Here is a 14,805-nt window from a genome sequence, read left to right as displayed (position 1 = left end):
GAGAAGTGTCTGAAAATTACAGCTTTACTTTGGTTTTGAGATTCCCTTGCCACTCCACCTTCAATGAGAGGTTCACATGAGTTCAACATTCTTAAACACCAACTTTCTGATAAGACTAGACTAGGCAATGCTGACTGGTTTCCTGTCTGATCAAAGGTGCATATTTAACTCCTCTAGCTAAGGTAGAAGTTAAAACAGAAGCAAATGATCTCTTTTGTTGATGTCATTAATGTGTGAAACATTCTTGTCTGGATGTGCCAAGTATTTTAAGCTCTGTGAATGTGTTTTCCTGTCAAAGCCAGCAGAAGTTGCGGAGAAAATCCCTGAGAAGAAGCAACGCCTGGAGGACACCACTACTATCTGCCTGCTCCCCCCCTGCATCTCACCAGCCCCACCCCACAAGCCTCCCCATGCTAGAGAGTGAGTTTGCCCTGCCTTTATATGATTTCTCTAAGAGTGTTCTGACTTTTTACATATATGTGTAACCATTCCTGTGCTTGAACTCAGGGGCCTGGGCTCTGTCCCTCAAAGGAATTTGTTTTTTGATTTTTGTTTTTCTCAAGGCTAGATCTCTGTTACTTTAGCCACAGCTCCACTTCTGGATTTTTGGTGGTTAATTAGAGATAAGAGTCTCATGGACTTTCCTGCCTAGACTGGCTTTCAGCCTCAATCATCAGATCTCAGCCTCCTAAGTAGCTAGGATTACAGGCATGATCCACTGGTGCATGGCTTGTTCTGACTTCTAAGAACCAAGGTTCTCTTCTGATCATCATTAAAAACTTTCTTTTGAGCATGAGGATCATACAGCTGCTGCTTGGACGTCATTACCTAATGTCAATGCAAAGCTTGAGGACTGTAACTGCATTCTTACCTCCATGGGGGGAATGAGCTGTGTGCGATTCTGCTCCCTCTGGGGCAGTTCTGTATGAAGCGAAGCTTGTTAGGGAGGAGTATGTTACTCACATGAGCTGGCACATCCTCTCCCTCCTCTCTCTATATGAAAGGTTCCAGAGTCAGACAAAAAGCTTCTCATTTTCTCCCCATTTAAATAGCTTCAGTCTTACCCAAAGAAGTTCTGTCCTCTCTTCCTACCAAGCATTGCAATTAAGTTCTTTTTGTCATGTTTATATAAATATATATATATATATATATATTATACACACATATATATATACATATATACATATATATGTCACTTAACTGCCAATCATGTCAATGACTTGAACCATTCTCTCTTGGTATAAATTCATATAACATTAAAGATTATTCTCATCAAAGCCCAGTTTTGGAGTCTATTAGCAGTCCAGAGCATAGAGGCAATCTGGCTAACTTCTGCTAACAACCGATTTCACAGATTACTATTTAATATCAGTGATATGGCATCAATCTGCCACAGCTCAGATGGCAGACATAAGTGATCAGATTACAGTGATCCAGGTACTTGTTTTTATATGCAAGTAGAAACAAGACAAATTACAAATAGATCCATCTTTAGAAGATTGAAGACTTGGGGTGCCCTTACCCTGAAGTACAGCAGTTTTTTTTTAATGCACATCTGTAGTCTCTGGCTTTGAAACATTCAATTCATATAGTTAAAGTTCTTAGAAATGGAAAGGAAAAGTTCAGGGCAATGGGGCAGTGACCATCAGTCACACTGCTAGTCTCCTTGCTAAACAGTCCAGTGATTTGATTCTTCCTCCATCTTATGGAAGAGAAATGATCAAAGATGTAAGTCATTATCTGGTTAATGTAGTCGGCTTCATGAAAGGGCAATTATAAGGCACACTCATGCAGATTTCCTACCTTCTAAGAGGTATAAAAGTAGTGTTTTCCTAGGAACATTTGTCATTCAGGAAGAATCTGCAACATATTCTTGTGCTTATCAAAAACATTCAAATCTCTGGAATTGAGGACAAATGAATCAGACTAATCTCTTAGGAGAATTCTCTAGGGGCTGTTCTCCTCAAATTTTGTCTTCTCCTTTGTGCCCTTCACACAAAATTATTAGAAATTGCTATGAGCTAACTCACTTTTCTAAACGAATATTCTAAATCTAGCAAAGATGCTATACTTAATTGACAGCTGAAGGTTCCCATTGTCCAGCTGAAAAGCTGTGCTGAGTTTCTCCACTTCTTTGTGGCTTGACCAAACAGTAGAACCTATAAGGGGCTTACTGGCATTGGTAAAGTATTTCTCAGATGTGTTCCTCTGTCATATTTAAAGACATACACACATATAAAAGGTGTTCTTGTAGTTGGAATCTATAATAGTGAGAGTGCTCTCTAGAATATTCTCCTTGTGTGTCTTTTGTCAAAGAAGTCCTGAGAGACTCCAGAGTTCCAGGTCATTATCAAGCAGATGATAAGGGAACTAAAACATTGATACCTACTGCACAGAATGCACTAGGGCCCCATTGGTCAGGTCAGTGACAGATGGAAAAGCTGTGACTGTAGGAGCACATAGTAAGTCAATTGCTGTGGAAGGTCCTATTACCTTCTACTTGAGCTAGCTCAAGTTGTGGAGGAATGGTTATAAAGAATGAACCCATGCACCTACTGTCATGACAACGATCAGCATGTGTGTATATAAATCCCCAAAGGTCAGGAGACTGTGTGTGTGTGTGTGTGTGTGTGTGTGTGTATTTAGTATCATTTTTTATCAGGCATCAGTACGGTTTTGAAATGTTCTCATTTTAAAACGATTTGAAAACACTTGGAAAGTATTTGATTCCAATTTTGATCAATTAAAAACACTGAATTGTTTGGTAACATTTTGTATCATGACAATAAAATAACACAGAGGCACTTTAATGAAACAAAGGTTGGAGAAGATGACACAGACTAGTACAGTTGGCAAATTTGTGGATCACAGTAGAAGTGGAACAAGGAAACTGAAATGACATCTTTTTTAGGAAATCGGACCACTTGAATGCTTGTTCATCTTTGATTTGTTGCTTTGAGATATGGTAAATCTATATATCTATGCAATGACTGAAATTGACCAAGAGGAAAACATAAATTCTTGTTGACTTAATTGGCTATTGAAAATCGTAGTCAATAATCATGGAGAGTAAATGGCTGCACAGTGCAATATTAGCTGTCGAAAACAAGATTAAAATCCAAGTTGTCTTCATTGATTAGTCTAAGACAGTAACTAAAATAAAAATCTATGACCCAATTACCATGTTAAGCAGTTTGCGTAAGATCTTAGTTGTACTGTATTATTAGAAATCTCAGTGTATTTGATGGTGCCCATCTAATGGGCAAATAAATTAATTTGAAAACATGGGTGTACATTTAAGATCATAAATGTTTTATGTCAATGTATCCAAAGAATATATTTAAGTAAAGTTTTATAAAAGAACTCATTATTCCTTGGCATTAGGGTAGAGCTACATTTATTTCCTTATTTATCTAGCATGTATTAATTGTACGAAGAAGTTTTTTTCCCATGGCATTTCACAGGTGTATACATTGCACTTGATTAAGCCCTTCCAGTACTTTGTTTCCCCCATTCTTCCTTTCCCTCTGCAGCTTTCATTGGATTTCATTATGCAGATATAACCTTATATACACATATTTTTCAATGTTTACAGTAGTGTTTAGAGTGCAATTTATTTTAAGTAGTATGCAAGCATAATATTTCTTTTTATTAATTTACCTTATTGTTGTTATCGAGGTGGTGTACAGAGGGATTACAATTACATGATTCATGTAATGAGCACATTTCCTTTCATACAGTGTCATCTGTTCCCTCACTCTCTCCCGGTTCCCTCCCTCCCATCTCCACCCACGAGTTGTATAATATTTAATAAAATACCCTTCCATTTATTGTTCACTGTACCATTTATCACGTTCTTCTTCAGTTAGGTCCTAGAGAAAAATAAAGTAGGAAACATCGTGAAAAATGATGGGATTGAAGTCTGCATTGTATTTTCTATAAAAATCTAATTAACAGTAATGTTGATAGGTTGCAAATATCACACTGTAGCACACTCCATTAGACATTCCCATTTGTCATAGAATTCTGCTTCCAAGACATGTGTTTATTCTTGGATACAGGTATATGCATCTATCTAACTATCAATGAATATTTATATACCTCTCATAGGTAAAGGATAATCAATTTAACAAATCACTTCAGCTGAAAATACTAGCCTCATGAGAAAAAAATCAAAATAAAGCAAGATAAGGAAGTAGAGCTCAAGTGGTAGAGTGCTAGCTTTGAGCAAAAAAACAAATGCTCAGGAACAAGCCTAGGCCCTGAGTTCAAGCCCTGGGACTAGCACACAAACTGAATAAAGAGACTTCACAACACCCTGCACATTTTGTTTCCACAGAAATAATTCTAGAAGAGCAAATAGAAGAAAAGAAGAAAAGCTTTTCCCTCCTCCACTTTCCCCACTGCCAGAGGACCCTCCACGTCGGAGAAATGTCAGTGGCAATAATGGTCTCTTCAGTCTAGACAAAAACATCTCCATGACTGGACAGATCACCTCTACAAAACCTAAGCGAAATGAAGGCAAATTCTGTGCTACTTTCAAAGGAATATCTGTAAATGTAAGTGTTTGGAGCACATATTATAATCGTCAAGTAGCGGAGCTGGCGGCATGGTTCAAGCACTTGCCTAGCAAGTAAGAGGTCCAAACTCTAGCAACCACATAAAAAAAATAACTTTCAGAAAGAATTAAATTAACTCAGCTTCTCTACCTTTATCATAGGAAATGTGGAAAGGGTCAGGGAGAAAACGGCAAAAGGGGGAAAAAAGTGTGTGCATGTGTGTGTGTGTGTGTGTGTGTGTGTAAACATATGCACTTCAAATTTTAATTATTCCAATTAAGTTTAAATATTTTATTCCATATTATTTTTTATATTTTTCTTGGATGTGTTTGGTATAATATCTTCATACCTTAGGAGTGGAAAAGACACTTCCATAATAGAGTTTAGCCTCTGGGCTGTAGTAGGGACCAGTCATTTAGTGACTGGAAATAGGTGGAATGGGATTTCTCAACGTCATTGAACTTGAGTAAGAACTCCAAGTTTTGGTGTTCTACAATTTACCTTTGCCAAACTGAATTGTGTTTTTAAACGTAGTTACTAAACAGAATAGAATTTAAACAGTGAAATCCGTTTCTCAAAACACACAGCAATGATTCCAACCTCACCTAAAAGACTACATAGTCCTTTGGACTTTGTACACTAGTAGTTAGTTCGCATAGATCACTGAAAGTTGTTATTTTTCACACCCCACATGCAATGACTTTTAACTCCTCTGAGGTATCTATGTACATGAACTGTTGAAACGATAAGTAATAATGTCAGTGAAGAATATATGTATTTTCCATTATAAAGGTATGTGTCTATATACTTGTGTATGTCATCTTTCAATGTAAATGTAGGTGTGTAGATGTGTGCATGTGTGTGTTTCTGCATGTACACTTAGACTTCTTTAAATGTAATAAGAGTAAATATCAGTAAGTTTTCACAGTTCTGGTATTAATATTTTAGTTTCTAAATCAAAAGTGCTCATTTAACCATTTATGAAAGTCTTTGTATGTATTTTAAAACACCAGTATACATAGTCCTCCATCATCTGAGATGACATACACATTGAGGTAAATTTCATTACCAATATAAAAAGCTAGTACAGAGCTATAATTTTCCATATTTTCACACACATTTAGAGATGTTGACTCCATAATGTTGGAAATTATGAACCTTCTTATTCTAAACAGTAATTGCACTGCATATCTTATTTTTAATAGTGAATATAATTAATATTATGAGCCCTAATTGATGCGCACTTCTGCTACCAGTTTTTTGGGGGTATGTAATGCAGGTCAGAAATTCTTTTTGAATAGTGCCTATCATATTGTCACAAAGAGTTACATATTATAAATAATAATGACTAGTATTTTACTACAGATAATTAAATGTCCTTAAATAATACAGGTTGTTATTATGACAATAATACTGCTGACAAGAATTTGTAGTCAATTACACAAGAGCTAAAAGTTAACTGGGGAAATGTGATAAATATGACTACGCTTGCTCATTAACTTTTGTGTGTGTGTGTGTGTGTGTGTGTGTGTGTGTGTGTGTGTGTGTGTGTGTGTAAAATGAAGGCAGTTTTTATAATTTTCTAGACTATATGTAGGCATTTACAAACAGATCTTTCAAAGCCAACCTCAATATAATGTCTATGAACAATGTGGTATTTCAAGGTTCCTATCACATATCCTGGTTATAAATAGACGTCGCACTGAGTTAGGGCTTATACTAAATAGTAGGGTTAGCCCACTGTGTCTCTGAGAGTAGACACAAGGAGCCTGCGTGAGTTTTTTTATGGTTCTCATTACCCTACATGTTTAGATTGAATAAAATCTATGATGATCTTTAAACTGTTTTCTCCATATTCATTACAATAATCTGTGCATGTAAGCCCTCTTTGCACAATTATCTTAGTATGATCTAGGCAGTAAGAATTATTTTCATAAAGTTGAAGATCAAGTGGAAAAATACCAATTCTCTGTCAGGACAGGCAGGCATGGTCATACACATCTGTTATCTCAACTATTTGGAGAACAGAAGTAAGAGTTGCCTTGTGGGTTGAGGCCAGCCCAGAAAAACTTTGTATAATACCCTATCTGAAAAACAAACCAAATGCAATAAAGCTTGGGACATGGCTCACATACTAGAGTACTTGCATACCCAACTTGAAGCTTGGAGTTCAATCTCCAATACTATAAAAATAGAGAAGTATTCCTTTAAAGTGATTCTTTGACTAAGGCAAGTGTTCATATGTATGTGTGTGTGTATGTGTGTGTGTGTGTGTGTGTGTGTCTGTGTCTGTGTGTCTATGTCTGTGTCTGTGTCTGTGCCTGTGTGTCTGTGAGTCCAAAGGCATCTAGTATATGCTAAGAGCAGTGGACAATGGGTGGAGGGGCAAGCCCTAATTCAGAGACAGTTACCAACCTGAGGTGCTCAAAGTACTAGAGTATAAGGTGTCTTAGGAAAGGAATAGAGATAGGTCTGTGAATAGCACAAGGAGAATTAAAGAACATTTTAATATGTAGGAAAGCAGATGTTTTTATTGGAATCATCATTTGTTAAGCTAAGCCTTAATAGATATGAAGGGAAGTGGATAAACACAATGTGGTTAATTCACATGATGGAACATTATACAATCTTAAAACGCAAGGAAATCCTAACATCAGCTACACTACAACATGCACAGTAAAATAAGCCAGACATCAAAAGACAAATATTGGTATTAAAACTCGCTAAGATCCCAAGAGTTCTCACATTTATAAAGACAGGAAGTCGACAGGTTGTTTAGGGCTAAGTGGGGAAAGGAGAGCTGTTCTTTAATGCATACACACTTTTGCAAGTTGCAAAAGACTTTGGGGGATTGGTAGGACAACAATAACAATGTGCTTAAAACTTCTTTACTGTGCAGTTACAACTGACTGACATGGAAAATTTTGTGATATTGTTTATTTACCACAATTTTAATACTTTATAAATAAAAATAATGGAGCAAATTATTACAATGCAGTAATACAAAATACAAAGAAATGAAGGCAAGGCTTTTGGATCTAAGAGTCTTCATGAACCAAATCAAGAAAGTGAAGAAAGCAGGAGGATAGTCATTTTCGTTGAAATCAAGATCTGTGGAAGGGAGAAGTTAGAGTTTATGTAAGAAGCTAAAACCATGTTAGAGAGGGTAGTACAGGTGCTCAGCCTTGAGTATACACTTGAATATACACTGATTCCTTAATTAGAGTGACACACAGCTTTGTTTAGGAAGCTCAGGCTGGTAGGTAGTCCAGACAGAAGATAGGGTAGAAAGTCCTTACTTACCAAGCATGCCCTAGTCTGGGATCAATAGTAGTTCTCTGTGGCATCATGCCAAACATAATTGGTAACTCGTTAGTCACATAGAGGAAACCAGGCTTGCTGACAGGGGTGACAGGAGTGACAATCAACAGAAAAATGGTACTGTTTTAACTCTCAAGTTTGTTCTAGAAAAATATGGACATCTTGGTAGAATGATTCAGAAGTGCTTGCTGCGGGTTCAAAGGTTCATGGAGAATGCAAATGTCAAAATTCTATATGTGACTTTTTTGCCTGTTGTTGAATCTATGGCAGTATATACAGGATTGACAAACACAGGAAAGAAGAAATCTGAGGAATGAACATTGGAGCATACCAGTCTTAGGGAGATAGCAACTTAGAAGAGCAGAAAAAAAAGGCACCATGGGAAATATTGTCAGGTTGTTGCACAGTTGCCAGTTGAGGAAGGCAGAGTCTGTCATGGGAGCATGTCATGTGATCTGTAACAAGATATTGCCACATAAATTGCATATCTTATTACCTACCTCTCATGGATCCCACTCTCTCTGTGGCAATGACAGTTCAAAGTGAAGTCCTCATGAGTTTGTTATCAACTTCAACTTTCCTGGGGAAATTGAGGTTTTAACATCCCAAGTCTTCAAAAGGAGACACAGTTATGTATCATTCAGTTTTCCAGAAATCAATCAAGGGGTTCATAGGAACAAAAGGGTTGTTTCAGCCGCCTGTCCACTAGGGTACTGATACCTGGTGTTCTGGTATTTTCATGGCCCACATTTGAGTGCTTTGGGAACTTGCTTTATCCTAGAGAAAGTTTCTAGCCTTGTTCTCTTACAAAAATATGTACAATAGAATTATAAAGTGTCTCTGTCTATCGATCCATCTATCTGTTTTATCTATCTATCTATCTCTATCTATCTATCTATCTACCTATCTACCTACCTACCTACCTATCATCTATGTTTCTGTCTACTACTACTATTTATCTCCTCATCCTCTTCCTCCTTCTCTCCTCTTCTTTATATTCTTTTTCTCTGTCCACTGACATTTTCTTCTAGATTAATACCTTTGACATTATTGTTGTCTAAATGTAACAATAGGTCAATGTAATCCTGGCACCTGACTGATTTGGTGTTTCATGTTATCATAGAACAAAAGCTGCTCATTTACTGCATTCAGCCTCTAGTGCTGTGTATTATTTTGTTTTAAATTTCTTTTCTTAGCCAGGCTTCAGTGACTACTGCCTGTAATCCTAGCTACTCAGGAGGCTGGAATCTGAGGATCGAGGTTCAAAGCCAGCCCAGGCAGGAAAGTCCATGAGACTCTTATCTCTAATAAACCACTCAGAAAACCAGACCTGACTCTATGGCTCGAGTGGTAGAGCGCTTGCCTTGAGTTGAAGAGCTGAGGGACCATCGCCCAAGCCCAGAGTTCAAGCCTGACGACCAACCAAAAAGAAAATTAATTAAATAAATAAATAATTTTCTTGTCTTGCTTGGTACTATACTTGACATTCAAAGTGTTTTTGGAAGAGATGTTCTAAACAACTGGACCTAATAGAAGCTTCTTGTCCCTCTTTTTCCCCAGGAGATAGACACTCCAAAAAAGGCTGCCTCTGCCACCGTTACTGTCACCAATACTGCTATTGCCACTGTTACTGCTACTGCCATTGTCACTGCCACTGTCACTGCTACTGCTACCGCCACTGCCACATCCACCACCACAACTACCACCACCACTATTTCCACCATCACCTCTACTATCACTACTGGCCTTATGGATAGCAGTCACCTGGAGATGACGTCCTGGGCAGCCCTGCCCCTCCTATCCAGCAGCAGTACTAATGTCCGGAGACCCAAGCTCACTTTTGATGACTCGTATGTTGTCCTTACCTTATTATAGACACAGATTGGGAATGATGACTTGGGGTGGGGCAAAGTGGCTTTGCCAGCTCTATGCATGTACGTGTCTCCTCACATACAACCCTACCATCAGCTATATAACTTTCAAAGTATATCCTCCTCTACATGCATTTCTGTCTCCAACAAATATCTTTGCCTGTTTTCATTCTGGGGTTTGTTATTACTTCCAAAGATGGGTGCTTACTCCTAGATTATTATTTTTTATCTTTTCTTCTTCATGTCCTCAGACAGACATATATTGATAGCTAGGTTTTATGTGATCTCTTTGGGAAATTATAATGACTGAGTTTAGGGGATGTGTTTATGTATCCCAATAGGCCATTATATACTTCAGATTTAATTTGTAGTATTATTTCCAGTTTGTGTATGGTATGAATGACAGCACTACGCTGCCTTTTCTAAGGCTTTATGCAGGAATGAGTTTATAGTAAAAATGTATGTAACTACTCAGTTTCTTCATGAAAAGACAAAACATTGGTTTTCAAAATGAGCTTGTTTTGTTTGTTTAGGGTTCACAATGCTGACTATTACATGCAAGAAGCTAAGAAGCTGAAGCATAAGGCTGATGCACTGGTAGGTTTTCTTCCTCTTATTGCTTTGCTCCCAGTAAGTTATAAGGCTTTGTAACAATACAAAGAAGGCACTTTGAAAACGAGTCAAACTTTTAGTACTACATCACAAACCTTCTTTGCAATGTATTGCTGCTCTGACATAGGGACATTAGAGCTAGGTAATTCCTTAGAACCAAAATTCCCAGAGTACTTCAAGCTCAGTTCTCTTGTCATTGTTCTCTTCCAACTGTTTCTCCCTTTGCCCCAACTTCAAAGTCTCAGTCACACATTCCATTGTCATTATCTTTTAAGAGAATTTGAAATGACTTTTGAAGCTACCCTAGAAAGGATTGGAGCTCTTGGGTCCAGCAATACAACACTAGTGCAGGAGAAATTATTAAAAGCTATCTAATTGACCTCGGGAAACTTGGGTCTATAGAAAAAGCTCGCCTTCTTGAATTTGATTACATGTTCCCCAAGTGATAACCACAATCAGACTGTGATCTAGAGCAGAGAAAGGAAATACTGTCATCTGGGTCTCCTGTCATATTTTATCCAGCTTCTCCCCAAAGATCTTGGTCACCTACAGCAGAGATGATCTCTGCATGTTGACTTGTTTGGCTTAATTGATCTTCCTAATAATGAGTCTTAACAATTTTACAATTACTTGGTTAAGTTAAGACTACACACTACACCAATGAATCAGAATTTCTGGGACTGAGCCCCTGTTGCATGGTTACTACAAGAAATCCCCAAATATGGCCATTTGAGAACACTGTCATGGAGAAGATCCTAATGTAATTCTCCTCATGATTAAGTATATCCCAGAACAATTGGAAATACCAGTTCAACCTCATTGTGAGAAAAAAAATACTATCCTCCATCTCTGTACCAGGTCTGCCCAGGCCTTAGCTGTGCCTGGCACTGATTGGGGAACCTGTGGTAGAATAGCTCCACATTCTGCATTATAAATATCATGTGACCTACATCCACCAACCATTCACAGCCCTTGCATCTGCTACTTCTTTTACCTCCTGTCAGTTTTTACAGTGGTTGATATTGCTTAGGCATTTCAAGTAACCAATCTTTTTGTTGTATGAATTGTTCCCTGGAAATGATTACATACACATATACACCACTCCTACAGACAGAGATAACAAGGCAGACCTAGGCCTAGTGGCTCATGTCTGTGATCCTAGCTACTCAGGAAGCTGAGATCCACAAGACTGTAGTTCAAAGCCAGCCCCAGACAGAAGTTCATGAGACTCCATCTTTCACCTAGCCATCAAAAAATAGGACTAAAGGCATGGTTCAAGTATTGAACACCAGCTGAGAAAGAAACTTAAGCAAATGCAATACCCTGAGTTCAAACCCTAGTACTGACAAAATAAAAAAGCAAGACTGCAGACAGACCAACTCCACTGGAATCTCCAAGCAGATAGTGCTTGTGACATCAGATAGGTGGAGAGATATTAGAAAGACACTGGGTAGAAGCACCTGATTAGAAAAGTATAGAGTCTCCCAAAATGTCTTCAACTCAGTGCTCTGAAGCTAGCCCTCTTGTCAAAGTCAGGGTAAGGAATACATAGATGTTCCTTTGACAAGTTGTGACAGTCGCTGGTGAAGATTGTGAAGCATGTATGAGACCACGTAGGTAAAATATTTGAAGAATTGAGAAAACTCAAAGCCACAGACATGTACACATATGAGTAAGAGTTAACCTTGCTCTTCATTGGGAGGACTGCCTCCAAGAGGGCAAAAATTGATCCTTGAGATAAGGTGGAAAATAGCCTTCCTTTGAGAGTATCTCAACCTTTTTCTTTCATTATAACCAAACCCCAGAGTGTTTTTTTATTTAAATTTTATTGTAAAGGTGAGATACAGAGGGGTTACATTTATGTAAGTATGGCAAAGAGTACATGTCTTTTTGAAGAGTTTTACCCCCTCCCTCATTTATTACCACTCCCCTCCTCCCCAACTCTAGTACAGTGGCAAAATGCTTGCCTAGCAGGTGCAACGCTCCAGGTTCATTAATATCCAGTACCATACAAAACAGAGCTTTTAAAAGGTATTGTCCTTGTACCTGTAATGAAAATTTAGAACTCCAAATATATTCATTATTCACATACTGTGGCCCTTGAAAGCATTGCAGCTCATTATAATATAATACAATTATAATAGCTGGGATCCAACAATATCTATGGAAACATCTTTGCCATCCACACCCCCTCAAGATGTGGATTGGGAAGTTGAGACTCAGAAATAGGTATGATTTAGCCACTAATTGACACTGTAACTATGAATTTTCTCTGTGGACTTCAATTTCTCCTCCTTGTAGATAAGGAGGGGTGGAGACTACATGACCTTTAAGGATATTTCCAGCTATGGAACTGTAAAGGACATCTCACTTTTCAAAAATCAAGATGTAAAGATTACTTTGGAAGACAAGAGGAATTTATTTGCATGCACAGACATAGATTTTCATAAAATCATTTTGAATTTTCTTGAGACTGTTATTTCTTTACAGTAGCATACAGAAAAGAACTACAGAATTCCTTCAGCACATAAAAGCTGAAGAACATTTATTGTAAAAGTCATCTGCAATAAGAGAGTCTGTGGGACCCATAACTAATCACTTTATAGTTGTACCTACTCATTTTCCAGAGACAGTTACTCTGACATCTTGAAAATGAAAATTTTCACAGTTGCATACAAAATATTTTGATAAAACATATACAAGAAAATTAAAATAGCCAAATCTGTAATCCATTTGTTCTTTTCCATAAAATACTATATTAGTGGATTTCTTACATCCAGCTATCAAAAATTGAAAATGTTAAATTCTCTTATAAAATACTATAAAATTGTTATATATAATATTCATTACACATAAAAAAGAAATCAATATGTCTAAGTCAGTTTAATCATGACCATTATCAAGGCTAAAATCTTTTGCAATAAAATTTTACTAAACTATTTAGTAGTGCTATATTTTTAGTCTCTTTGACACCTGATTTCAGCCTATCATTTATGATGAAAATGATGTGGTTGCTGTCAACAGTCAGACTCCAGCCTCACATTTTTTATGACAGTAGTATCAATCTGTAACACTCCTCCTGGGACTGGGCTTGATGTGCCTGTGAACAGTTCTAAAGGAAGAGTTGGATGTGTTTGTTGTCCATGAATGTTAACAGAAGCACAGCTTACTTGCAAGCGCTGCATAATGGACACATCCAAGACCAGTCTGTTGAATGAATTTAGTGATTAGCAACTACTCAAAGCATTGATTTGGTTTGTCATTCACCCAACAGATAACAACAATAATGCCACACCACCCATAGAATGTAAGGATTATATTTTTCTCTTTTCAGCCAGCTTCAGTATCATGACAATAGGACCATAAGCTAGCTCTTTCATCATAGATACCAGTATATCCATCATCTCTCACACAAGCCTTCTGAAGCAGGGCATGAGCGACAGCGAATGCTCCATTACAGAGGCTGTTTTGTGCATTGCAGTTTGTTTAGCAGCATCTCTGCCTGCTAGATGTTCTCTTTCCCCTGACATGACATTCCAAAATATCTCCAGGCATTGCCAAATGTTTTGTTTTTTTTTTTTTTCCCTTGGGGGGGGTGTGAAGCAAAGGGGTAAAGGACAATGTTCCTTTCCATAGTGAGCTATTCCTTTATATAAAGGATAAATGAGGGGCTGGGAAGGTGGCTCAATGGTAGAGTGCTTGCCTTGCATGCCTGAGGCCCTGGGTTCGATTCCTCAGCACCACATAAGCAGAAAAAGCCAGAAGTGGCGCTGCTCTGTCTCAAGTGGTAGGGCCCCTAGCCTTGATCTGAAGAGCTGAGGGACAGTGCCCAGGCCCAGAGTTCAAGCTCCAGGACTGCCTTAAAAAAAAAAAAAGAAAAAAGAAAGGATAAATGAGAGAATCGTTTGACAAGTTGTCTTCCTGTTTCAGTTTGAGAAATTTGGCAAAGCTGTGAATTATGCTGATGCCGCTCTGTCCTTCACCGAATGCGGCAATGCCATGGAACGTGACCCTCTGGAAGCCAAGTCCCCGTATACTATGTATTCCGAGACAGTGGAGCTCCTCAGGTAAATGACCTTTCTACTTCATCTCCCTAAGCTCATTTCACTCAGAATCAGAAGCTGCATATTAATGAGGTGTCCAAGGCATCTTCTTAGAAGTCATCATAATTAGTTCTTGCCATTCTATTAAGGCCATGGAAAATTTATAATTGATTGACATTGTTTGATAAATTAGCCCCTACAGAGGTTATAATGTGAGACTTATAAATTGTAATATTCATAAAATTAAAATGGAAATGGAGCAGGTTCAAGTCAAATACAATCCTTTTGCCATTTGGCATTGCCTTGTCTTTTCAAAGGTTGGTTTGTAATTCAAAAATAAAGTGGTACTCTCAGGATTTCTATTGCAAGCCATATTTTCTCTGACTTTCTATGTTGGTT

The 14,805-nt window shown here is 37.8% G+C and overlaps 1 protein-coding gene across 1 annotated transcript in view; it reads left to right on the top strand.

Annotated features, from left to right (window-relative positions):
• The window catches only part of Aff2 (AF4/FMR2 family member 2), a 321,215-nt gene that overhangs the window by 284,850 nt on the left and 21,560 nt on the right, over window positions 1–14,805 (top strand). The window contains exons 12-16 of the mRNA XM_042680414.1: window positions 299–420; window positions 4,340–4,559; window positions 9,441–9,730; window positions 10,285–10,348; window positions 14,294–14,430. Of these exons, the coding sequence (XP_042536348.1) occupies window positions 299–420; window positions 4,340–4,559; window positions 9,441–9,730; window positions 10,285–10,348; window positions 14,294–14,430 (833 nt within the window). The remainder of the gene's footprint in view (window positions 1–298; window positions 421–4,339; window positions 4,560–9,440; window positions 9,731–10,284; window positions 10,349–14,293; window positions 14,431–14,805) is intronic.

This window comes from Dipodomys spectabilis, unplaced genomic scaffold (genome assembly GCF_019054845.1).
Source record: "Dipodomys spectabilis isolate Male_0828 unplaced genomic scaffold, ASM1905484v1 ptg000060l, whole genome shotgun sequence".
In the NCBI taxonomy this organism is placed as follows: domain Eukaryota; kingdom Metazoa; phylum Chordata; class Mammalia; order Rodentia; family Heteromyidae; genus Dipodomys; species Dipodomys spectabilis.
The sequence above is the reverse complement of the archived record's forward strand: the minus strand, read 5'-3'. Positions and strand labels throughout refer to the sequence as shown.